The 24,257-nt window shown below is 42.2% G+C and overlaps 1 protein-coding gene across 4 annotated transcripts in view; it reads left to right on the top strand.

Moving 5' to 3' along the window:
• Nucleotides 1-24,257, top strand: part of ABCA6 (ATP binding cassette subfamily A member 6) — a 64,609-nt gene that overhangs the window by 15,256 nt on the left and 25,096 nt on the right. For all 4 annotated transcript variants that reach the window (XR_014079759.1, XR_014079758.1, XM_081580856.1 and 1 more), the window contains exons 8-22: nt 3,143-3,284; nt 4,244-4,429; nt 4,704-4,851; nt 6,175-6,343; nt 8,709-8,767; nt 12,984-13,094; nt 13,500-13,675; nt 13,980-14,099; nt 15,831-15,969; nt 17,226-17,316; nt 18,249-18,388; nt 19,731-19,847; nt 21,337-21,520; nt 22,533-22,699; nt 23,397-23,530. Coding sequence is in view for 2 of the 4 variants with exons in the window: in XM_081580856.1 (XP_081436982.1) it covers nt 3,143-3,284; nt 4,244-4,429; nt 4,704-4,851; nt 6,175-6,343; nt 8,709-8,767; nt 12,984-13,094; nt 13,500-13,675; nt 13,980-14,099; nt 15,831-15,969; nt 17,226-17,316; nt 18,249-18,388; nt 19,731-19,847; nt 21,337-21,520; nt 22,533-22,699; nt 23,397-23,530 (2,083 nt within the window). In the remaining 2 variants the exon portion in view is untranslated. The remainder of the gene's footprint in view (nt 1-3,142; nt 3,285-4,243; nt 4,430-4,703; nt 4,852-6,174; nt 6,344-8,708; nt 8,768-12,983; nt 13,095-13,499; nt 13,676-13,979; nt 14,100-15,830; nt 15,970-17,225; nt 17,317-18,248; nt 18,389-19,730; nt 19,848-21,336; nt 21,521-22,532; nt 22,700-23,396; nt 23,531-24,257) is intronic.

Below are 24,257 nucleotides of genomic sequence, written 5' to 3'. Positions count from 1 at the left end.
CAGCAGTGACTACAGGACTGGAAAAGGTCAGTTTTCATTCCAATCCCAAAGAAAGGCAATGCCAAAGAATGCTCAAACTACCGCACAATTGCACTCATCTCACACGCTAGTAAAGTAATGCTCAAAATTCTCCAACCATGAACTTCCAGATGTTCAAGCTGTTTTTAGAAAAGGCAGAGGAACCAGAGACCAAATCGCCAACATCCCCTGGATCATCGAAAAAGCAAGAGAGTTCCAGAAAAAACATCTATTTCTGCTTTATTGACTATGCCAAAGCCTTTGACTGTGTGGATCACAATAAACTGTGGAAAATTCTGAAAGAGATGGGAATACCAGACCACCTGACCTTTCTCTTGAGAAACCTGTATGCAGGTCAGGAAGCAACAGTTAGAACTGGACATGGAACAACAGACTGGTTCCAAATAGGAAAAGGAGTACGTCAAAGCTGTATATTGTCACCCTGCTTATTTAACTTATGTGCAGAGTACATCATGAGAAATGCTGGGCTGGAAGAAACACAAGCTGGAATCAAGATTGCCGGGAGAAATATCAATAACCTCAGATATGCAGATGACACCACCCTTATGGCAGAAAGTGAAGAAGAACTAAAGAGCGTCTTGATGAAAGTGAAAGGAGAGTGTGAAAAAGTTGGCTTAAAGCTCAACATTCAGAAAACTAAGATCATGGCATCCAGTCCCATCACTTCATGGGAGATAGGTGGGGAAACAGTGGAAACAGTGGCTGACTTTATTTTTCTGGGCTCCAAAATCACTGCAGATGGTGATTGCAGCCATGAAATTAAAAGATGCTTACTCCTTGGAAGGAAAGTTATGACCAACCTAGACAGCATATTGAAAACCAGAGAAATTACTTTGTCAACAAAGGTCCATCTAGTCAAGGCTATGGTTTTTCCAGTGGTCATGTATGGATGTGAGAGTTGGACTATAAAGAAAGCTGAGCACAGAAGAATTGATGCTTTTGAACTGTGGTGTTGGGGAAGACTCTTGAGCGTCCCTTGGACTGCAAGGAGATCCAACCAGTCCATCCTAAAGGAGATCAGTCCTGGGTGTTCATTGGAAGGACTGATGCTGAAGCTGAAACTCCAATACTTTGGCCACCTCATGCGAAGAGTTGACTCGTTGGAAAAGACCCTAATGCTGTGAAGGATTGGGGGCAGGAGGAGAAGGAGATGACAGAGGATGAGATGGTTGGATGGCATCACTGACTCAATGGACATGGATTTGGGTGGACTCCGGGAGTTGGTGATGGACAGGGAGGCCTGGCGTGCTGCAGTCCATGGGGTCGCAAAGAGTCGGACACGACTGAGCGACTGAACTGGAGTGAAGTGAAACATGTTCTATTGGGACATATTCATGCAAATTCCTGATTTTAATAATGTCACTGTTTTCTCCAGCTGTTTCTTATTAGGCAATTTCATGTACAAGAAAGAGCTCTGAACTGACTGAAAGCCTGCAGCTGGTCTCCCAGTTCTGTTATTGATTTCCTGTGGCAACCTGGAGTGGGACCCTTCCCCAGGAAGAGGAACTGCCATTTACTCATCTGTAAAATGAGAAGCTTGGGCTGAAACACTCTCCAGATTTCCTCGATCTGAGACTGACCGCTGTTTCTAACACCCAGTTCATAAACATGTGAACACGAGCACATCTAAAGCAAAACAGTGTGAACACGTAAGGGGGTGGCCAGTATCTATGCTCACTCCTGTCCAACTCTTGGCGACCCCACAGACTGTAGCCCACCAGGCTCCTCTGTCCATGGGATTCTCCAGGCAAGAATCCTGGAGTGGGTTGCCATTCCCTTCTCCAGGGGACCTTCCAGACCCAGAGTAGAACCCACGTCTCCTGCGTTGCAGGCAGATTCTTTGCCACTGAGCCACCTGGGAAGCCCATCGTCATCTGTATCACTTTTCAGAAAGAAATGCGGAACAGGAGCAGCAAGAACACACTGGGCTCAGCGCGGTTACGAGATCCCAGGGCAGGCGGGGCTGCTGCCGGCGGCGGTGCTCAGGAGTGACCGCGTCACGGGCTGGCCCCCAGTAACCCCACAGTCACTGGGTGGATAGCAGCTGTTGTTTCCCTCCAATTTTATAATGAGGACCCTTTGGTGACATATAATAAAGCTGAAAACACAAAATGCTTATCTCCCGGAATTTAGCAATTTCACCTTAAAGAAAAACTGTGTGCACTTTGCCCAAAAAAGGCAAAGTACAAGAATATTCTTAGCAACATTGCGTTAGAAAGAAGGCCTGGAAACAACCTATATGGCCATGGACAGGAGAGCACTGAGCTGTATTCACACAGTGAAGTATTATACAGCAGTGTGTAAACTTTACATGCTGTGAATAAAGGCAAGTTGCAAAAGAACACGTGCAAGGTGACACTATTTACTCTCGTCCATATTATTTACACAATATGAACACTGAGTCAGTATGTTTCATGACACCAGCACAGCCACTGTAATATTTCAGTTTGTTGCTGTTCAGTTGCTAAGTTGCGTCTGACTCTTTTCCATCCTATGGACTGCAGCATGCCAGGCTTCTCTGTCCTTCACTCTCTCCAGGAATTTGCTCAAACTCATGTCCACTGAGTCGGTGATGCTATCCAATTATCTCATCCTCTGTCACCCCTTCTCCTCCCGCCTTCAATCTTTCCCAGCATCAGAGTCTTTTCCAAGGAGTCAGTTCTTCGCATGAGGTGGCCAAAGTATTGGACTTTCAGCTTCAGCATCAGTCCTTGCAATGAATATTCAAGACTGATTTCCTTTAGGATGGACTGGTTGGATCTCCTTGCAGTCCAAGGGACTCTCAAGACTCTTTGCCAGCTCCACAGCTCAAAAGCATTAATTCTTCAGCACTCAGTCTTCTTTATGGTTCAACTCTCACATCCATATGTGACTCCTGGGAAAACCATAGCTTTGGCTAGACGGACCTCTGTTGGCAAAGTGACGCCCTTGCTCTTTAATATTCTGTCTAGGTTTGTCATAGCTTTTCTTCCAAGGAGCAAGGATCTGTTAATAGGTGACAGGTACAAAGGTAGCCATTGTGTTATTTTTTAAGTAATTTTGTATGTTTTAAATATTTCATAATAAAGTTAAAACAACTGAAATATTGTTTGTCTTTCTTTAGGCTCTCCTGGGGTTTAATCTATGCTGGCTTCATCTTTGTTACTTCCATAATCATCGCAGTCATCATAACATCTACTGAGATTATCATCCTGACGGGCTTCACAGTCATATTTACTCTGTTTTTCTTGTATGGCTTATCCTTGGTAAGTTCGTACATTTGCTACCATCGTCTCTGCTTTCGCTCTTGGTTATATGTAACAAAAATTAATGTCTGAGCTGGCTACTATAGCCACTTCTTCCATGTGTGTGTGTATATGTGTGTGTTTGCTTGAGAAGTCTTTATGAGTATGAGAAAATGATGTAACCTAAATAAAATTGAAACTCTTTTTTTTTGCATAAAGGTCTGAATTAATGAAATGGTGCATCAAAAAGAAAGGAAATTATTTTGACTCTAAAAATGCCTAACATTTTTATAGATTGATGAGAATGTTCTTAAGGGCTGGACCCACCCTTTTTTCCCCAAAGGGTCCCAGTCGGATGGTAGCTTTTCACATCTCATCTGCTTGTAACACCCCACCCTGGTCTGACTGCCCACGTCACCCTCTCTTCCTTCTCTGAACTGGCTCCTCTGACTTCTCCCATCTCCCAGGGGTTTTTCTCCAAAACACAGTAGATGCTCTTTGTTAATATGTTAATTTAATTTCTTTCCCTCTTTCGAAGGCTGAACTTTTACCCTTTTCTCAGCTCTCCCTGCAGGCTTTCCAAGTAGATAAGTGGTTAAGAACCTGCCTGCCAGTGCAGGAGACATGGGTTCGATCCCTGGGTTGGAAAGATCCCTTGGAGGAGGGCATGGCAACCCACTCCAGTGTTCTTGCCTGGAGAATCCCATGGACAGAGGAGCCTGGCGGGCTACAGTCCACGGGGTCGCAGAGAGTTGGAACAGGACTTAACAGCTCTCCCTGCAGCCTTTCAAGCCCAACATTTAAGTCGGCAAACTGAGATTCTCCTTACAAGGAGGCTGAGAGAAGGACTGAGCGTAATTATCCCTTGATGTTGTTCACCTCTGTGTCTGTGATAGATGCTTCTGTTATGATACGGAGGTCCTTATTTTGAGGCGGTACCGCAGCCCGCCCGTCTGTGCAGCGTCTTGTCTCGGTTTCAGATCGCCTTGGCGTTCCTGATGACTGTGCTGCTGAAGAAAACCACCCTCACCAGTTTGGTTCTGTTTCTCCTCACCCTCTTCTGGGGGGGTGTGGGATTCACTGCGTTTTACCAACAGCTGCCTTCACCTTTGAAGTGGATTTTCAGTATCTGTAGCCCCTTTGCCTTCAGTGCTGGAATTAACCAGGTGAGATCAGCGTTAATTCTAACACTGTCATCATTTCTAAGAACCTAGAAAAGACTCTCTTGAAAAAGAATTACAACTTAAATTCCTATTGTTAAAACATTATATTTTTAAAAATCAGTGTTCCCTTCTAATATTGCTTTGATTGCTGTAAAATAGAAAGTTTCCCTAAGAACTTCATTATGAGGGCTTCTTAGAAAAACTGCTTGATAAAGTGGTAGTTCTGCTACACTGAATTATTTTTAAGTATTTATTATTATTTTTGTTTGAATCTTAGATTATCCACCTGGATTATACGATGAATGGTGTCATTTTTCCTGACGCTTCTGGAGACTCATATATAATGATAGCAATTTTTTCCATATTGACTTTTGATGCCCTTTTATACTTGGTGTTGGCATTATACTTTGACAAAATCCTGCCCTGTAAGTAATTATGGTTTTTTTCCTGACCTCTACTGGTACTGATCACACTGAAGATGTTTTTCTTAAAGTTATATAAGTCTATTTTAAGAAATAAGAAATGACAAGCATTTCCCATCACAGACTGAATGATTTCTTTCTCTCTGCTTCATAGCTTTAACGGTCTAAAGGAATTGCTACCTAAAAATAGTTATTCTTCTGAATGTGACATAGTGATACACATTATAAATATGCAGTGATGATCATTTGAATGCATATTATAAGTATATTTTAAATAATGTTACTCTTGTCAAAGATCACTGAAAGTGTTTTCAAAGAATGAAATTTAGGGTTTGTATCAGGACAGGTGAAAATAAATCACTTCCTCAGATGGTTTGGTTAGCGCAGGGACATTGCACAGTGAAAATGCCTCCTGACCTTTGTCACACATCGCTCATATTTACAGGAGTGATCCCCTGGAGGAGGGCATGGCACCCCACTCCACTATGCTTGCCTGGAAAATCCCATGGGTGGAGGAACCTGGCAGGCTATAGTCCACGGGGTCACAAAGTGTCAGACACGACTGAGCGACTTCACTTTACTACCCAGTTACATTTTCCTTATCTTGAAAACAACTAAAAATTTCACATAAGTCTAGAATTCCTACACACATGCTTGACTCAGCATGCTTTTTTCCCTTGCATGATCCTATTTATATATTTTATTTTTTATGTTTCTTCCACTTTGACTGGATTTAAATTTGTTCTATATATTCCTGTGTATTTATTTGTATGTATATCTGTCTCTTTATCACTTCTGGTTAATATCTGAAGACCCTTAGTAACAAATACTACTCCATTTTTTAAAATCTAGAGAGTGACCATATGTTCATCCTCAACAAATTAATTTCTCCATGTACTTTTTATTAATGTACCATATAGATTTAAGTATTTTGCTCAATCATACTGTTGAGTCACATGATTTCTTAAGTTCACAAACATGTTTAAAATTATTTTTATGTGCCGTGTTAAGGCTTTTCCCACTCAATATGTGCTTTAATCATTATTCTGAACACATTTTAGAAAGCAATGTATTCAAGTCTTTAATTTATACCTTATCAAGAGCTCTATTGTATTGTTTACCTTTTGTAATAATATGTCTTTTCTTTTAAATTTTCATTGTTTCCTTCACTCTCAAGATTTCTTCTCGTTAATACGGAGTTAGAAAGCAAAAAATTTAGTTATGATACTCAAAAGTCCAAGACATTCTGCACTGTTCTAAACAAGGCTTATGTGCTCATTGTTTTCATGTACTGAACAAATGTTTTATCACCTCTTGATTAATTAGATGGAAATGAGTCCCATTATTCGCCATTATTTTTCCTGAACTCATCATCTTGTTTCCAACACCGAAGGACTGGTAGTGATGTCGCTGAGGAAGACACAGACCCTGAGCTCCCCTCTGATGATTCCTGTGAGCCCATAGCTCCAGAATTCCAAGGAAGAGAAGCCATCAGGTGATCACACATATACTGATACGTGGGTGCGAGAAAATGAACTTATTAAAGTTCTATTGAAGTATAGCTGGTTTATAATGTCCTATTGATTTCTGCCGCACAGTCAGGTGGCTCAGTTGTATATTCTGTTCCACTGTGGATTATCACAGGATACTGAATAGAGTCCCCTGTTCTGTATAGGGGGACCTTGCTGTTTATCCGTCCTGTTTGTAACAGTTTGCCTCTGCTAACCCCAAACTCCCAGGCCTTCCCACCCTGCCTCCTTGGCAACCACAAGTCTGTTCCTGTTTGGCGGGTTTGTTCGTTTGTGTCGTATCTTGGATTCCACACCTAAGTGATGCCGTATGGTATTTGTCTTTCTGTTCCTGACTTACTGCACTCAGTATGATCGTCTCTAGCTGCATCCTTGTTGCTGCAGATGGCAGTCATTTCATTCTCTCTTATGGACAAGTAATATTCCATGTGTACACGTACCACAGTGGCTTCATCCACTCACCTGTCGATGGACACCGAGGCTGCTTCCACGGCTTGCCTGTTGTAAACAGTGCTGCTGTGAACACTGGGGTGCATATATCCTTTTGGATTAGAGTTTTCTCCGGATATATGCCCAGGAATGGGATTACTGGATCATACGGCAACACTATTTTTAGTTTATTGAGGCATCTCCATACTGTTTAGGGCTTCCCTGGTGGCTCAGACGGTAAAGAGTCTGCCTGCAATGCGGGAGACCTGGGTTCAATCCCTGGGTCGGGAAGATCCCCTGGAGAAGGAAATGGCAATCCACTTCAGTATTCTTGCCTGGGAAATCCCATGGACAGAGGAGCCTGGCAGGCTACAGTCCATGGGGTCACAAAGAGTCGGACACGACTGAATGACTTCACTTTCACTTTCCATACTGTTTTCCATAGCGGCCAAAGTAAATGAAATATTAACCAGTGGCAGCGAGGTGAACCTGAAGCAAGATATTGAAGAACAAATTTGTAAATGTCACTTTGAGCTCCTCCACTGCCATCACCTACAGTGTCTCCTACGATAGTGAAAGTCCCGTTTGCTTAGCACCGTGCAATGTCGCCGCTGCACCCTCTGTCTAGTCTCCCCCTGCTTCCGTCTGCCCGCCCCGGCCTCTGTGTTTTTGCTGGTCTCAGGATCTCTGAATCCTTTCCTCTGTACTTTCGACTGGCTCCTACTGTCAAATGGAAGAAGTAAGGAATTTGGAATCAGCGTGTCTGCTCCAAACATCGTGGTTGTCTTCTTAAAATCCAAAGACAACCAGCCACTCCCAAGTGGAAGTTTATGTGTTAAAATAAAATCCTGAAGTTCCATGCCTATGGGGTCCCACTATACACAGAAAGGCAGAAATAAGATATACTCTTGGATTCAGCAGCTTTGAAGCCTTTTCTTTTAAATCTCCAGACTCTTTGCTCTACCCTACCCACCACCTGCATCCTGGTTGATCAACGTCCTTACCTTTATTCTAATTCAGGGTCAGAAAGGAGGGTGAAGTTGCCCTCTGAACGCAAGGATGCATCGTACATGGTCTCCTGTGGCCCTGACATCGCTCATCTGTCTGAGCTTGATTCTTGCTTTGCCCTGTATCTCTTTCCTTTGACATTTTAGCGTGTATTCAAGCTTGGTGATCATTGATCTAGAAGTATGTGTGTGTGTGTGTGTGTGTGTGTGTGTGTGTGTGTGTGTATTTGACGAGGCAATCCCAGGTGACGCAGTGCTAAAGAATCTGCCAGTGCAGGTGATAAAAGGGACGCGGGTTTAATCCCTGGGTCGGGAAGGTCCTCCGGAGAAGGAAATGGCAACCCATCCAGTATTCTTGCCTGGAGAATTACATGGGCACAGGAGCCTGGCAGGCTATAGTCCATGGGGCTGCAAAGATCGGACAGGACTGAACACACACACATGTTTCTTTGGCTGCGTTGGGTCTTGGTTGTGGCACGCGGGGTTTTTCTGATCTTTGATGCATGTGGGATCTACGGCTGTGGCATGTGGGATCCAGTTCGCGGACCAGGGATGGAACCCAGGCCCCCTGCATTGGGAACCTGGAGTCTTATCCACTGGACCAGCGGTGCACGCTCCGTCGCTCAGTTGTATCTGACTCTTTGCAGCCCCATGGACTGTAGCCCACCAGGCTCCTCTCTCACCCTAACTGTAACTTTCTCAAGGGGCTCTTTAATTTTCCCTCTCAGGGGAAGCGTTTAGTCCGAAATAAGTCTTGGTCTTTCTGAGTAGACTGTTATGTCATCTTTTTTCACATAAAGTTGGCTGCCTCTCCATAGCTCAAGTTATTCATCATCGGTACAAGTTTTACTCGTCTATTGGCTACCTAAGCACCCTTTTTTTTTTTTCATTTCAGATTCAGAAATGTTAAAAAAGTATATAAAGAAAAGACTGGAAAAGTGGAAGTATTGAAAGGTAAAGAAAAATTTCATTGTTTCATTGACTTCTTTATTATTAAAAAAATGGAGAAAGTTCAGTGTAAAAAATTACAGATTATAGATAAGCAAAACAGAAAAAAATACAAGCAGCCTACTTCCACTACCTGGAACTTCACCACGATTAGGAACTGGATGTAAAATCCTTCCAGGTGTTTCTTGGACCTACTTATCCACAAAAATGGAAGCATACACAGGAAAATGCCACTCCATTTTTAAAGATGACTTTGCTATTAGCAATATTTTATTGTATTTGCACTATAAGGAAAGAATGTCTAGACTTAAAATGATAAATTTTTACGCTAGTCAAGGAATATTCATAGTTTATATGTATTGGCAAGATTAACATAAGACAAATAACACCTTTGTTGTTGTTGTTGTTGTTAAGTTGCTAAGTTGTGTCTGACTCTTTGTGATCCCACCGACTGTAGCCCACCAAGCTCCTCTGTCCATGGAATTCCCCAGGCAAGAACACTGGAGTGGGTTGCCATTCCCTTCTCTAGGGCATCTTCCCGACTCAGGGATTGAACCTGAGTCTCCTGCACTGCAGGCAGATTCTTTACCATCTGAGCCACAAGTCAGTATCCTGCAATAACCATAGTTTATAATTTCTAGTGAACTGACATATTTGAAACTGAGTATTCTCACAAATATATTTTTCTATGACAAACGTTTAAGCAAGCATCAAAGTTAGTGGTGACATTTCATAGAGGACAGCTTGCTGTTATGGATAATTATTTTTAGGAGGAGTATATTTTTAGAAGAGACAGAAGCCTTAACAGCTAAAAAAGGAAGAGCCGTCAACCCTCCCAAGGTTGAGAGTTCTCAGTCTACTTTGCTTACGTTACATTTATTTTCTAACAAATGCATATCCCTTAGCTCAATTTTACTTCTTCCTTTGAGAGTATGTCTTTCCTTTGAGAATTTAATGTACTTGTGTAAACATGTTGGGTTTTTTTCTAGTTGATGAAAACTGTTGTTATTATTCACATTCCCTTCTGCATCTTTTAAAAATGTTTCCTCATATTATGCATTTAAGATGGATAAATGGAAAGACTCCCACATGTATTTCTTCCTGACAGTTGAAGTTTATTTTTATCCAATACGATCTAGACCTGTAGTTTCTTTTTTAAATTATAGCCAAAGACACGTTAAAGTATTTTTAAATATCTCATTTCAATTTTCAGAGCCCAGTACGAACCAATTTTGCCCTCATCAATATGTCTAAACAGTTCCAACTCTGCAAGGATTTGTTCTATATTTTTTTATATTTTTTTATTTTTATTTTTTATAAATTTATTTATTTTAGTTGGGGGCTAATTACTTTACAATATTGTAATAGTTTTTGCCATACATTGACATGAATCAGCCATGGGTTTACATGTGTTCCCCCTCCTGGACCCCCACCCACCTCCCTCCCCATCCCATCCCTCTGGGTCATCCCATCGCCCCAGCCCTGAGCCCTTGTCACATGCATCGAACATGGAATGGTGTTCTGTTTCACATATAATATACATGTTTCAATGCTATTCTCCCAGAACGTCCCACCCTCACCTTCTCCCTCAGAGTCCATAAAATTGTTCCATGCATCTGTGTCTCTTATTCTGTCTCGCATATAGGGTTATCGTTACCATCTTTCAAATTCCATATATATGCATTAGTATACTGTATTGTTGTTTTTCTTTCTGGCTTACTTCACTCTGTATAATGGGCTCCAGTTTCATCCATCTCAGTAGAACCGATTCAAATGTATTTTTTTTAATGGCTGAGTAATATTCCATTGTGTATATGTACCACAGCTTCCTTATCCATTCGTCTGCTGATGGACATCTAGGTTGCTTCCATGTCCTGGCTATTGTAAACAGTGCTGCGATGAACACTGGGGTACACGCGTCTCTTTCAATTCTGGTTTCCTCGGTGTGTATGCCTAGCAGTGGGATTGCTGGGTCATATGGTTTAAAAGTAGCAGAACCTTAAAAAATTTCAAAACATCGATCATCAATAGATGTAAAAATATATGAAACAACCCATTGGAGTTGCTCTTCAGGAAGTAAAGATGGTAGCCGTCCCTCTTGTCTTTCTCCTCCCTAGGCAGCTGGTTCCTGCGACCACTGGAACTTTGAAAACATGCCCTTGAAATAACTTGTCTATAGTGAAGGACAGGGAAGCCTGGCGTGCTGCAGTTCATGGGGTCGCAAAGAGTAGGACACGGCTCAGGGACTGAACAATAACAACAGGCTACTAGCTGAATAGAGTTTAAGTAGCATTCCCTTCTATGGATACCATGACTTACTTAACTCACGCGCTAGTATAGGACATTCAGTTTGTTTTCAGTTTTTTCACTATCCTCAAAACACTATAGTGAACATTCTTGCTCAATCTTTGTAAAGATTGCTAATAACTTCCTGAATAAAAATTTCTAGAAACGGAATTGTTCAAATGGGTCCATATTTTTAAGATTCTTGGTTCAAGTACCAAATCATTTCCTTCCAAGATTATAAAATATCATATTCCCACCAGCAGTTATTAACAACAGAAATAATAGCAATGAATACCCAAGGCTTACCGAGTGCCTAGTGTGCGCTGAGAGCAATGCTCAGTGACATGCCTGGGCTTTTTCCTTTAACCCGAGATCCTCACTTCTCTTCCACTTTACATATGAGGAAACTGAGGCCTCTGTTTCTTTTTTCAGATCATACGTGTAATTTTCAGGATAATTAGCGTCACTTTTATCCTTGAAAACACTGATCGCTCCCCTTTAAAAACAACAAGCATAAGATGTGTTATTGTGCTTCTTTAGTTTTCTCAATATTGTTTATTAATTAACTCATTTTTTTTGACAGATTCAAAAGCTTGTTTCATTGATTTTAATTTCTTATCTTGACTTTGGTCTATTTTAGGTTTCTTTCTGATTCTATAGGTCAGTGTATTCTGGACCAATAATATATTATTTTATTTATTATATTTTCTCCACTGGTATAACTGTATTACTAATATTTTAATTATTATGGTTCTCAAATATATGTTAATATCTTACAGCCAAGACTGATTTCTTACTATTCTGTAGATTTTCTTAATCATTTGAGTTTATTCTTCCAATGACCTTTAAAATCATTTAGTCAAATTGCAAGTGACGGTTTAATGGATTAGATTACAACAGAAAGAATTTTCTCTTATAATTATTTTTACTAGTATATTTAATAGGTGAGTAAACCAGCCTTATAAAGTTTTGTCTATCCAAGATCATCCAGATAGAAAATAGATGAACTGAAATTTCAGTCCAGTCATTAAATTCAATATTATTAAAAAGTAGGTCACTTGTTTTAATTGAAAGAACTTGATCATTTAGATATAATGTATTACAAGGTTTGTAAGAATTTCATCTTGCTCTGTTCAACACCTTTCTGTAATGAAGTTTGGATTTCACATGGTGGTAAAGCAAATAAAGAAAAAATAATATCTCAAAGAATTTTTAGCTAAATGATTTTTCTATTGACATGAAAACACTGTACTTTTAACAAAAGAATAGAAAATACAGATTTTTGGTGAATGTGTTTTAAAAGATAATTTAAAAGATAATTAATGCCATGAAAAAGGTTTATGATTAAATATTTGAAAAGGCAGCCTAGGAAAAAATACAGTCAAAGTTTATAAATATATTTACACGTTCATATGTGCAAATATACACATGATGCAAATGTATTATAATGTGGCTATTTGGAATTATGGTTGATTTTTATCTTAAGTGATTGTATTTATTTCTCAAATATTCTACAGTAAAGATGTTATTTTAGCAACCAGGAAAATACTGAATATTACGTATTTGAAACTATTGCTATGCCATGCTAAGTCGCTTCAGTCGTGTCCGACTCTGTGCAACCCCACAGATGGCAGCCCACCAGGCTCCGCCATCCCTAGGATTCTCCAGGCAAGAACACTGGAGTGGGTTGCCATTTCCTTCTCCAGTGCATGAAAGGGAAAAGTGAAAGTGAAGTGGCTCAGTCGTGTCTGACTCTGTGCGACCCCATGGACTGTAGCCTACCAGGCTCTTCCGTCCATGGGATTTTAAACTATTGAAACGCTTCAAATACACAATTAAAATAAATTGTCTTGAAAACAGAATAAATTCTGTTTTTAGAAATGGCCCTATCTATTGCCCTCTTATTTATAATGCTGATGTTTTATTCTGAAAATAGGCTTGTTCTTTGACATCTATGAAGGTCAGATCACAGCAATTCTGGGTCACAGTGGGGCTGGCAAATCGGCGTTGCTGAGCATCCTTATTGGATCGTCTGTTCCAACAGAAGGTGGGCAGAAGATGCTTCCCAAAGGCAAGAAGCCCGATCGTAGAATGAGGCCATGTGTGCCTTTCTCATTTTCAGGTTTAAATTTAACTGCTTAAGAGGAAATAGTGTTCATTTATCTAAAGCTGTTTACCAGAATGACATGATTTTATATAAATTTTCTATTTCCCAAATTTTCATGAAAATCCTGATCTTCATTGCTGTGTGATATTTCGGGGGAGATATTGTGTATACACTATTCACAACATCTATTTATGCTGAGAGTAGTTAGTGATGGTTCATAAATTATAAAGTCATCATTTTAGATAATTCTGAATATATGCCAATATTTTCCTAAACAAGATCTACAGACATTAATAAAATGTATTATCTCACCAGTGTTAAATTATTTTTAACTTCTATTCTTAGGATCAGTTACCGTCTATAATAAAAATCTCTCCAAAATGCAAGACTTGGAGGAAATCCAAAAGATAACTGGTGTTTGTCCTCAATTCAACGTTCAGTTTGACACACTCACTGTGAAGGAAAACCTCAGGCTGTTTGCAAAAATAAAAGGGATTCGGCCGAAGGACGCGGAACGGGAGGTACATGGTGTGCTCAGGTTCTCTGAACCGAGGAACATTTGCCGCGTTAAATCAGTGATTCACTGCTCTGTCACAGATGAAATGCAGGCAGAGGTCCTTTAAAATATATATGTACGGGCTTCCCTGGTGGCTCAGCTGGTAAAGAATCCACCTGCAATGTGGGAGAGCTGGGTTTGATCCCTGGGTTAGGAAGCTCCCCTGGAGAAGGGAATGGCTACCGATTCCATATACTTCTCTAATGGATGGTCAAAATGCCATAATAGGAATCATCTTGGATTTCAAGCTTTGCATATTTCTTGTCTAGGTACAAAGAGTTTTACTGGAATTGGACATACAGAACATTCAGGATAATCTTGCTACACTTTTAAGTGAAGGCCAGAAAAGAATGCTGACCATTGGGATTGCCCTTCTGGGAGATCCTCCAGTAAGTGAGATTATGCGTGAGGAGGACCACAGGGCGGCCGTCAGACAAGGCCCAGCTCCTGTGCGTGCGTGTGTGTGTGTGTGTGTGTGTGTGTGTGTGTGTGATAAGAACATTTTACTGTATACACAGATGATTCCTCCTCCTCCTCCTTTTTCCTCTTCTTCCTCTCGTCCTTCTTGAAATACAACTGACCTACAACACTGCGTGACTTCCAGGTGCACAGCGTACAGATTTAATATTCCTATGCATTACAAAATGGCCACCACGATAAATCTCGTTACCATCTGTCATTGTGCAAAGTAATTGAAACATTACTGACTCTATTCCCCACGCTGCACATTTGATGGGGCTCATTCACTTTGTAACTGGAGGTTGCCGCCTCTTAAGCTCCCTCACCTATTTCACTCATCCTCCCACCCCCCGCCCTTCTGGCGACCACGTGTTTGTTCTCTCTACCTGAGAGTTTGTTTCTGTTTTGTTCTCTTTGCTAGTTTGCTTTGATTTTTAGATTCTGCATGTAAATGAGATCATGCAGCATTTGTCTTTCTCTCTCTGACTTCTGCTTAGCGTAATACCCTCTAGGTCTATCCCTGTTGTCACAGATGCAAGCGTTCATTCTACGTTTGGCTGAGTAGTATCTTCCTTATCCATTCACCTATTTATGGACATTTAGGTGGCTTCCATATCTTGGCTACTATAAATAACACTGCAGTAAACATAAGGACACATGTGTCTTTTTAAATTAGTGTTTTGAGTGGTTTTTTTGGATTGTATGGTAGTTCTATTTTTAATTTCAGCTTTTGAGGAAACCCCATACTGTTTTCCAAAGTGACTGCACCAATGTATATTCCCAGTAACAGTGCACAAAGGTCCTATTTTTCCCACATCCTTACCAATATTTGTTATTCATTGTCTTTTGGATAATAGCCATTCGGACAGGTGTGAGTGATATCTCATTGTGGTTTTGATGTGCATTTTTTTCCCTGATGGTTAGTGATGTTGAGTAGCTCATGTGTCTGTTGGCTATAAATATGTCTTCTTTGAAAAATGTCTGTTCAGATCCCGCGACCATTTTTTAATCAAGTTATCTTTTTGTATAGAATCGTGTGAGTCCTTTCTATATTTTGGATGTCAACTCCTTATTGGTCAAATCATTTACAAGTATCTTCTCCCACTTGGTAGGCAGCCTTTTGGATTTGTTGATAGTTTCCTTCCCTCTGCAAAAGCTTTTTATTTTATTTTTACAGCTATTTCAGTTATCTATGTTACTTTAGAATTTATTCTTATTTATTTTTTAATTTCTTGGCTGCACCACATGGCCTGTGGGAGCTTGGTTCCCAACCAGGGATCAAACCTGTGCCCCCTGCATTGGAAACGTGAAGTCTCAACCACTGGACTGCCAGCGGAGTCCCTGCAAAAGCTTTAGAGCTTGATGTAGGCCCATTCATTTATTTTTGCTTTTGCTTCCCTTGCCTGAGGAGACAGATCCAAAAAAATACCACTAAGACCAATGTCAAAGAATGAAGCTCTTCTTTCACCCCTGAAAGTGGTCGAGTTTTCATTGTAACGTAGCCAGAGAGAGCATACTCTGTGTCACCATGAGTGTAAGTATATTGGATACAAGTGGTGCACAGTCGTTATCGGGCACGATTTTTATTGTTTCCCGTGCTCTACCGTGGAGACCATTAACAAGGACGAGAGAAACGGTGTATATATCTTCATCCACCGTAGGTTTTGCTCTTAGATGAGCCAACGGTGGGATTGGATCCTTTCTCAAGGCATCGAATATGGAACTTCCTCAGGGAGCGCAAAGCAGACCGCGTGATCCTCTTGAGTACCAACTTGACGGATGAAGCGGACATCCTGGCTGGTAACGGTGGCTTTCTCTCTGTTTGACGATGAAGAATTTGGGAGACACGGATTCCCAGGGCGAGACTGCTGCTCTCATCCCCTCTGTGTGTCCATATAGCACCGGAGTCCAGGGGCGGCTGCCATCCGGTCCCATGTAGAACTCCTCACCAGCTCTGCACACGCAGGACTGTGAGCGCAAGTGAGACACTGTGTTTCAGATCAGCTCTTGGTTAATTTCAGCATCCCAATCTTCTTTCATGTCGATTTGGTTGAAAAATGTCCACTCATTTTTTATCATCCAGAGTACAAAATATGCTCACGGAATTTATGGTTGGTTTCTTTTTTTTCCAAGAAGTATCAGAGGCCACTGAAGTAGACTGGAATGCAGAAGCTCATTCTTTTAATTAATTTAATTTTTTAACTTTTTATCTTCTATTGGAGTATAGTTGATAAGCAGTTTTGTAATAGTTCCAGTTGCACAGCAGATTCAGCCAGACATATCAGTTCAGTTCAGCCGCTCAGTCGTGTCCGACTCTTTGCAACCCTATGAACCGCAGCGCACCAGGCCTCCCTGTCCATCACCAACTCCCTGAGTCTACCCAAACCCATGTCCATTGAGTCGGTGATGCTATCCAGCCATCTCATCCTCTGTCGTCCCCTTCTCCTCCTGCCCCCAATACTACCCAGCATTAGGGTCTTTTCCAATGAGTCAGTTCTTCCCATCAGGTGGCCAAAGTATTGGAGCTTCAGCTTGAACATCAGTCCTTCCAATGAACACCCAGGACTGATCTCCTTAAGGATGGACTGGTTGGATCTCCTTTCAGTCCAAGGGACTCTCAAGAGTCTTCTCCAACACCACAGTTCAAAACATATACATTTGTTCATTCTCCCCTGCAGAAGCTCATTTTATCTTTTAACTTTATCTTATACACAATAACATGTTTGAATTTTTTTAAACATTAAAATCGTTTTGTGCTGGGATATAGTCAGTTAACAGTGTTTTGATGGTCTCAGGTGAACAGCAAGGGGACTCAGCCGTGCGCTGCCGTGGATCCTTTCTCCCCCAAACCCCGCTCCCTTCCAGGCTGGCAGAAGCTCATTTGAAATGCGTCCATTTTACTGCACGTTTCATGTTTTTAAAAGCCATGAGATGGAGTTAGGCCCCCGCAGGACACTTCTTCTTTGAAAATCTGAGTTCTAGCGCCCCGCCCGATATTTTCCACACAATGAAGAGATGACGACCCCGTCTTCCCTCTCTCGCTCCTTTTTGCTCAGATAGGAAAGTGATCCTGTCCAACGGGAGGCTGAAGTGTGCGGGCTCCTCTGTCTTTTTGAAGCGAAGATGGGGTCTCGGCTATCACCTAAGGTAAAGGCATGGGGGGTGCCTGGCTCTGTTGATAAATCTCCATTGATGGGCTGTCTCAAGGGCAGGCCGCTCTGAGACAGATGGATCTCACGCCTCAGCTCGCTCGGCTGGACGGGTCCGTGTCTGCCACGCGCTCTTCCACACTCTTGCCTCCTGCATCTCCACCGGCGCTGAGGACGGCAGATTTCAAAGGGAGAGGCCCTGGCGGACTGATGACTGCCTCCTGGACCCCCGTCCAGGCTGAGGCCGTGGGTGGGCTGACCTCACGGACCCGCGTCCAGGCTGAGGCCGTGGGTGGTCTAACAGGCCTTGACGTTTTCCTGCCCTGAATCTCCTCGGCTGACCCAAGCAGTGCTCTGGTAGATGGCCATCCTTTCACAGGACACGAAGTCAAGTCCTTCCAGAAGCTGCCATCAACAGGGAGAAAATCTGGAGACAAGGAGTGGAGGACTGTGTCTAACCAGAAAGTGCTTCCAAGCCAAACCAATACCTTTTCTAAAAAACCTTGATGATCAAACAAAACATCTGTGACGGGCAGGTTCCCCTATTAGACATCAATTTTCTAATATCTGCACAGTCTGGTGTAATAATTATTTTCCCTAAGAAATCTCTTCTGCCTAATGTTCTTGCCTGCCTGTTTCTCTTCATACTTGATATATCATTTTAATTGCATTATTTATTTTTGTGTACTTGCAGTTGTTTTGAGCTGATACATCTTCTCTGTATAGATCCTAAGATTTTCCAAACTGATGACATCATTATTACTGTTATTATTTACTCATTTGTTTACTCCCTGAAGCCAAGTAAAGTAATACTTGGTAATTACTTGGTAATTGTAAAGTAATACAGAGGCTAGAAATCTGATAAGAGCTCTGTTTTTGTGGCAGCAGTAGAGAAAACACAAATGAACTGTCTTTCCTTTTACATATTAGTTTGTACAGAAATGAAACATGTGATGCAGAAAAAATAACATCCCTCATTAATCACCACATCCCTGATGCTAAATTGAAAACGGAAAGCAAAGAAAAGCTTGTGTATACATTGCCTGCAGAAAGGACAAATAAATTTCCAGGTAATTTAAGTATAAGTGCAAGGGGATGAGCTTGGGAACAAGTGTTCACACCGTTATTACAGCTTTCGTATGTGGTGGGTTTGGATTTTGTTTGGGGTCGGGTTTCTTAAGGAGCTGAAGCTGAAATGAGAACTTCTGAGTGGAGCTGTCCAACGGCCAAGTGTATAGTTGGTTACGGGACACAGGAAATCAGAGGGCAGAGCGAGAGCTGAATCTGGGAATCACTGATTCAGTGATTTGGGTTGAATTAATTGAATCTGCATATTAGATGGATTTAATGCAAGGGATTGGGTTAATGAGAAGCTGACATTGGACTGAACCCTCAGGAGAGAGTGGAGGATGGGTCAGAGGGCGGTGGAAATCCGGAGCCCCCGGGGCAGCTGAAGGAGAAACAAGAGAGTTTGTTCTTATTAACTCAAGGGAGAAAGTGTTTCTAGAAGGAGGGTATAGTCAACAGCTTTGAATGTCACTAAATTTTAAAAAGAGAGAGACCAAGTTAAAAGAATAAAAACAAACAACCCTCCCCCCCCCAAGAAAACATATTCATTGAATTAAGAAGAAAATTGGAGTCACTGATACTTGAAAACAGTAGCTTCTGGGCGGACAGCAGGGATGTGAGGGCAGCATTTGGATTTGTGTAGGTTCTGTGTGACTAGGATGTGACTAATGGAAGACGGCAAGAGAGACAAACCTTTGGAGTAATACATGTGTCTGTGTGGGAGGAGCCGAGTTTTCCGTTGTTTTGCTGTTGCTTGTCGCGTGCACGCACACACATCTTTGCTCAATGGGTGACCTTACAGTATTTTGGCATGTGATTTGGGATGACCTGGTACTTGTAGAAATTGATGATGCAGGAGAGAAAAGGAGGTAATTTTGGGAGGTCCTCGAGAGTCCCAAAGGGGAAGAAATTCAGGACCCAAATCAAAGAGGTGATCTTGGGTGGGAGGAGCTGCAGATCACCCAGAAGGAAAGTCAGGAATAGAGGTAGGAGTGCATGGTGATTTGTGGGGTGACAGTGATTTGTGAGGTGACGGTTGATTTATGGGGCATTGGTGAGGAGGTGATGCTCCCTCTGATCACTCATCTTTCCTCAAAGATGTTAGCGGGCGCGTCGTGAGCTGTAGGCAGACGATGGATGCAGAGGGCTTGTGCACAGGCGGGGCGGCCTCCCTCTTCATGTCACAGAGGGAGTGCATCCTGGTGAAATTTTACCTACTGTGACCTTCCAAAGACGTGAGCTTCTACACAACATTCGGCATCATCGTTCAGCTAGGTGTCCATTCACTAGGCTTAGTTGTCGGTGTGGTATTTCAGATGTCTCTGTCCCCTCCTGTTGCCTTAGACCTTTTCGGTGACCTCGATGAGGACTGCGGCCTGGGTGTGATGAGTTATGAGGTTTCCACGTCAACTCTGAATGAAGTCTTCATGAAACTGGAAGGAAACTCAATGGCTGAGCAAGGTACATCCATTTGTACGCATCACAGAAGACCAATCTCCAAACAGTCACGTGTCAGCTTACTGTCTAGAGTGTCTTGTGTGTGTCTCTCTCCAAGGAACGAGACACATTCCAGACCTGATTGTGCTGTTTGGGAAGGGCTGTCAGCCTCTTCCTCACGTCATCACTAGGGCTAGACATGGGTCCCTTCTTGGCGCATCTCAGACTTCCCTTTGGAAATGATTCGCTTCCTCTTTTACCTGCTATCTCCTCTCCTGGAGGCTCCCTGCTTCTTGAATGCTCTGAGCATGTCAGAGGCTCTTCATCAGGGTCATGAAGTCTGAGCAGATGTTTCTTATCAATATTGCCCTTACCTTGTTCATATGCAGAATTCCACTGAAGCCTTAATGGGGAAAAGTATTCAATAATCTCCTAAGGTATGTTTTGGTGGTGGTCGTGGTTTAGTTGCCAAGTCATGTCTGACTCTTTGCGACCCCATGGACTTTATGTAGCCCGCCAAGCTCCTTTGTCCATGGGATTTCCCAGGCAAGAATACTGGAATGGGTTGTCATTTCCTTCTCCAAGGGGATCTTCCCAACCCAGGGATTGAACCCTGGGTTCAGTCAACGGGTCTCTCGCATTGACAGGCAGATTTCTTACCACTGAGCCACCAGGGAAGTCCAACATGTGTTTTAATGGATGCCGATAAAATGAGCTGTCATTTTGCAACCTTTATGGCAGACACTTGGATCGATGTGTGGCTATATTGCAATTACCTTCCTATAATAACCTTTATGGGCTCTCCAGGTGGCTCAGTGGTAAAGAATCCTCCTGCAATGCAGGATGTGTGGGTTCAGTCCTGGTCGGGAAGATCCCCTGGAGAAGAGACTGGCAACCCGCTCCAGTATTCTTGCCTGGGAAATCCCATGGACAGAGGAGCCTGGTAGGCTACAGTCCTTGGGGTTGCAAAAGAGCCGGACATGACTGAGCGACTAACAGCGACAACAAAATAACCTTTGTAACAAATGCCACGGGCACGCTTTACACATGAGAAAATCAGGCCAAACAGCAGTTACATGATTCGTCCCAGATCATGCTGCCTGTACGGCATGTATTTGGGAATCAGGTACAGATCTGCTGGTCTCAGATCTGACAATTTTTCTACGTAGAATTTTAAGTAGATATTTAGGCATCCATGATTAGGTGTTCCTGTGGAAGAGATTTCTTGAAATCCCTCAGAATATTGTCACATATGGGACCTTCTCTGTCTTTTCAAAGACTGGGCATACTGTGGTCGTCTTTCCTGAGTTCCACGTTTGGTATGAATTCACCGTATTTTCCCCACTGAGTTTACTGAATGTGGACATCACACACATAATTTGTTTCCGGCATTCTTTGCTTTGTAACCACGAACATTCTAAAACAATGTTTGATATTGTTACACAGAGAAAGCTGTGAAGCCCATGATGCTGTCAGTAATGTGTGTGTATTCTGTGTGTGTGCCCGTGTGTAGATTTTGAACAAGCAGAGATGAGCAGGGACACGGGACAGCTACATGAAATGGATCCACCTTGCCCTTCTCTCCCCGAGATGCAGAAGGCTGTGAATGTCATGGGCCTCTGGAGGCTGCAGTTCTGGGCAATGGCACGGCTCCGTTTCTTACAGTTAAAACGAGGAAAGAAAGAGCTTCTGACCCTGTGAGTATCAGGGCGCGCGGTTTCTTAGACAGTGAGTGTTGAGAGAGGGTTAAACCGGAGTGAATCTGAAACTAGAATACGATGAAATACTACTCAGCCATAAAAAACTAAATAACGTCATTTACAGCAGCAGATGAACCTAGGGATTGTCATAGTGAGGGAAGAAAGTGAAAGACAAATATACCATATTGTTTATATGTGGAATCTTCTAAAAAGGTACAAATGAACTTATTTACAAAACAGACGCAGAGTCACAGAAGTAGGAAACAAGCTTCGAGTTAGCAAAGGAGCAAGGTTGGGGGTGGCAGGTGAGTTGGAGCTTGGGATGAACAGACACACTGCTACATCAGAAGTCGGTGCCTGAGAAGGGCCTGCTGCCCAGCGCAGGGACGCTCCTCTCTACTGACCTATATTGGAAAAGAATTTTGAAAAGAACAAAAATTGTTACTGTGGATCTAAAAAAGACAAAGGCAGACAAGCAAGCAAAGAACCTAGAACGCAATACCCGCCAGCAACATTCCTGCCGGAGGAGGAATAAATGTAGCGCTTGATTGTACCAACCGCGGGACACCTGACGTTAGGCTTGACCAGCCTTCTCCACACATCTGTTTTATTTTCATCTGTTTAATTTGAGAGCCTGTGTTTATATCACAATACCAGGCTTCCCTGGGGGCTCAGCAGTTAAGAACCCGCCTGCCAATGCAAGAGACGCGGGTTCAGTCCCTGGGTCTGGACGATCCCCTGGGGGAACGCATGGCAGCCCACTCCAGTGTTCTTGCCTGGAGAACCCCATGGACACAGGAGCCTGGGGGCTGCCGTCCACGGGGCCGCAGAGAGTCAGACACGACTTAGGACTGAGCATGCGCCCACACATGGCATGTGAAGGTGTGACTTGTGAAATTGTAGCACCAGTTATAGATGGCACTCAACAAATATTTGTGAAATGTCTGGCTGAATAAATAACACTGTTCTGTCACAGGGGCATTCATATGGTTCATTTCTTTATTGATAGACTGTTTGTGTTTGGAATTGCAATGTTCCCTTTGATTGTGGAAAGCATATTCTATGCTGTGTTGAAAGAAAACACTGATTGGGAATTTAAACCTGAGTTGTATTTCCTCTCTCCGGGACAACTTCCCCAAGACCCCAGAACCAGCTTATTGATCATCAATAACACAGGTAAACAGAAAAGCAAAATTTAAATCCAGAAATAAGTGATTTTTTTTGTTAAACAGCAAAGGTAGGGGGAAGTAAATTAAGAGAATCAAATGTGCATTTAAACCTCACTTGCGAGGAGCGATGCGTGTCTGTGTGACTTGGGAGCTGCTGGGACGGCGGGCAGGTGCCTGCGTCACTGTATGACTCATTGGCCTGTCAGTCCGTCCGCCTGGCGATGCTCAGCTCTTCTGTGAGATGGAGACGGGTTTCTGTACTCACAGAACCACTCTGTCTTCAGGTCTCTGTGTTACAGCAGCCTAACCTACACCATAAGCGCTATACACGCCAACTGACAACGTGAAGATGGCATGTTTATACCCTATGCCCCTCCAACAAAATCTAGGAAGATTCTTTAAGACCGTTTAGAACCCATGATCTTGTTACCCTAAATGATGGGCAATTGGTTTTGTTAACTGCTTATTTCAGGCTCCTTCGGTGGCTCATTGGTAAAGAATCAGTGGTGAAGCATAAGATTTGATAACAGAAGCGAGTAGAATGGCTTCTCTTATGGGCCAGTATTACTATTCTTTTGATGCCCAAGGAGACATGCCTTTACATGGTATTCTATAAACCTTAACTTTGTGTATGTGGTTTACTTTTAAAAATGGTCACACGTGTTCTTGCTTTCTATGGCCTTCTGTTCTGGATTTCATGCTAGAATCAAACATTGAAGATTTTATACAGTCGCTGAAGCATCAAAACATACTTTTGGAGGTAGATGACTTTGAAAGTAGAAACGGCACCGAAGATCCCTCTTACAATGGGGCCATCATCGTCTCCAGGAAACGGAAGGTGTGCTTGCCACTTGCCTCTCGTGTTTGCTTTTATGAAAAATAAATTAAGGTGTTGCATGTTAGCTGATTTACACCCTGTGAAAACTCAACCCAGCTAGTATACGGTGACAACTCCAAAACACGTGGGGTTATCATTGAATAAACTGTGACGTTTAAATAAGTTGTAAAACATTTTTATCTTGAGTTTTGAATTAGAAGATGTTTTACATTTGAAGGTACCTAATGTCATTGCATTATTCAGACTCAATAAAATATTAGACCTTCTAAGTACCCACCCCTATAATTATGAATTTAAGAAATCCTATTTAATGATGAACTACCCAAGTGATATTTTTATATATTGAGAAAATACCTTAAATACTATAATAATCACATGAAGTCTACGGGAGGAAAGTGCTCTCAGTTTATTATACAATATGTTTCAATTTGGGTGAAAGAGTACAAGAAATAGAGATCCTTTCACAGGAATAAGACTTGAAAATACATCCCAATCTTAAGCAAAACTCTGAGTTTGCATCCCAGTGGAAAGCTGGGGCCAGATTAAATGAAGCTACCTGTTTCTTTCTTACTACAAGGGAAATAAAAACAAAGCAAAAGGCATTGAAGATGTATCACTGAATCTACCTACAGTAGGCAGGTGGTAAAATATGTAATCTTTGCGCCACCTCTAGGGAACTCCGTTGCTTGTCAGTTGCTTTATTTGTTACCAATCTCAGGTATTGACT

Source organism: Giraffa tippelskirchi, chromosome 3 (assembly GCF_054371585.1).
Source record: "Giraffa tippelskirchi isolate mGirTip1 chromosome 3, T2T-mGirTip1v1.2.pri, whole genome shotgun sequence".
NCBI classification, from domain to species: domain Eukaryota; kingdom Metazoa; phylum Chordata; class Mammalia; order Artiodactyla; family Giraffidae; genus Giraffa; species Giraffa tippelskirchi.
This window is presented reverse-complemented; position numbering and strand designations above follow the sequence as displayed.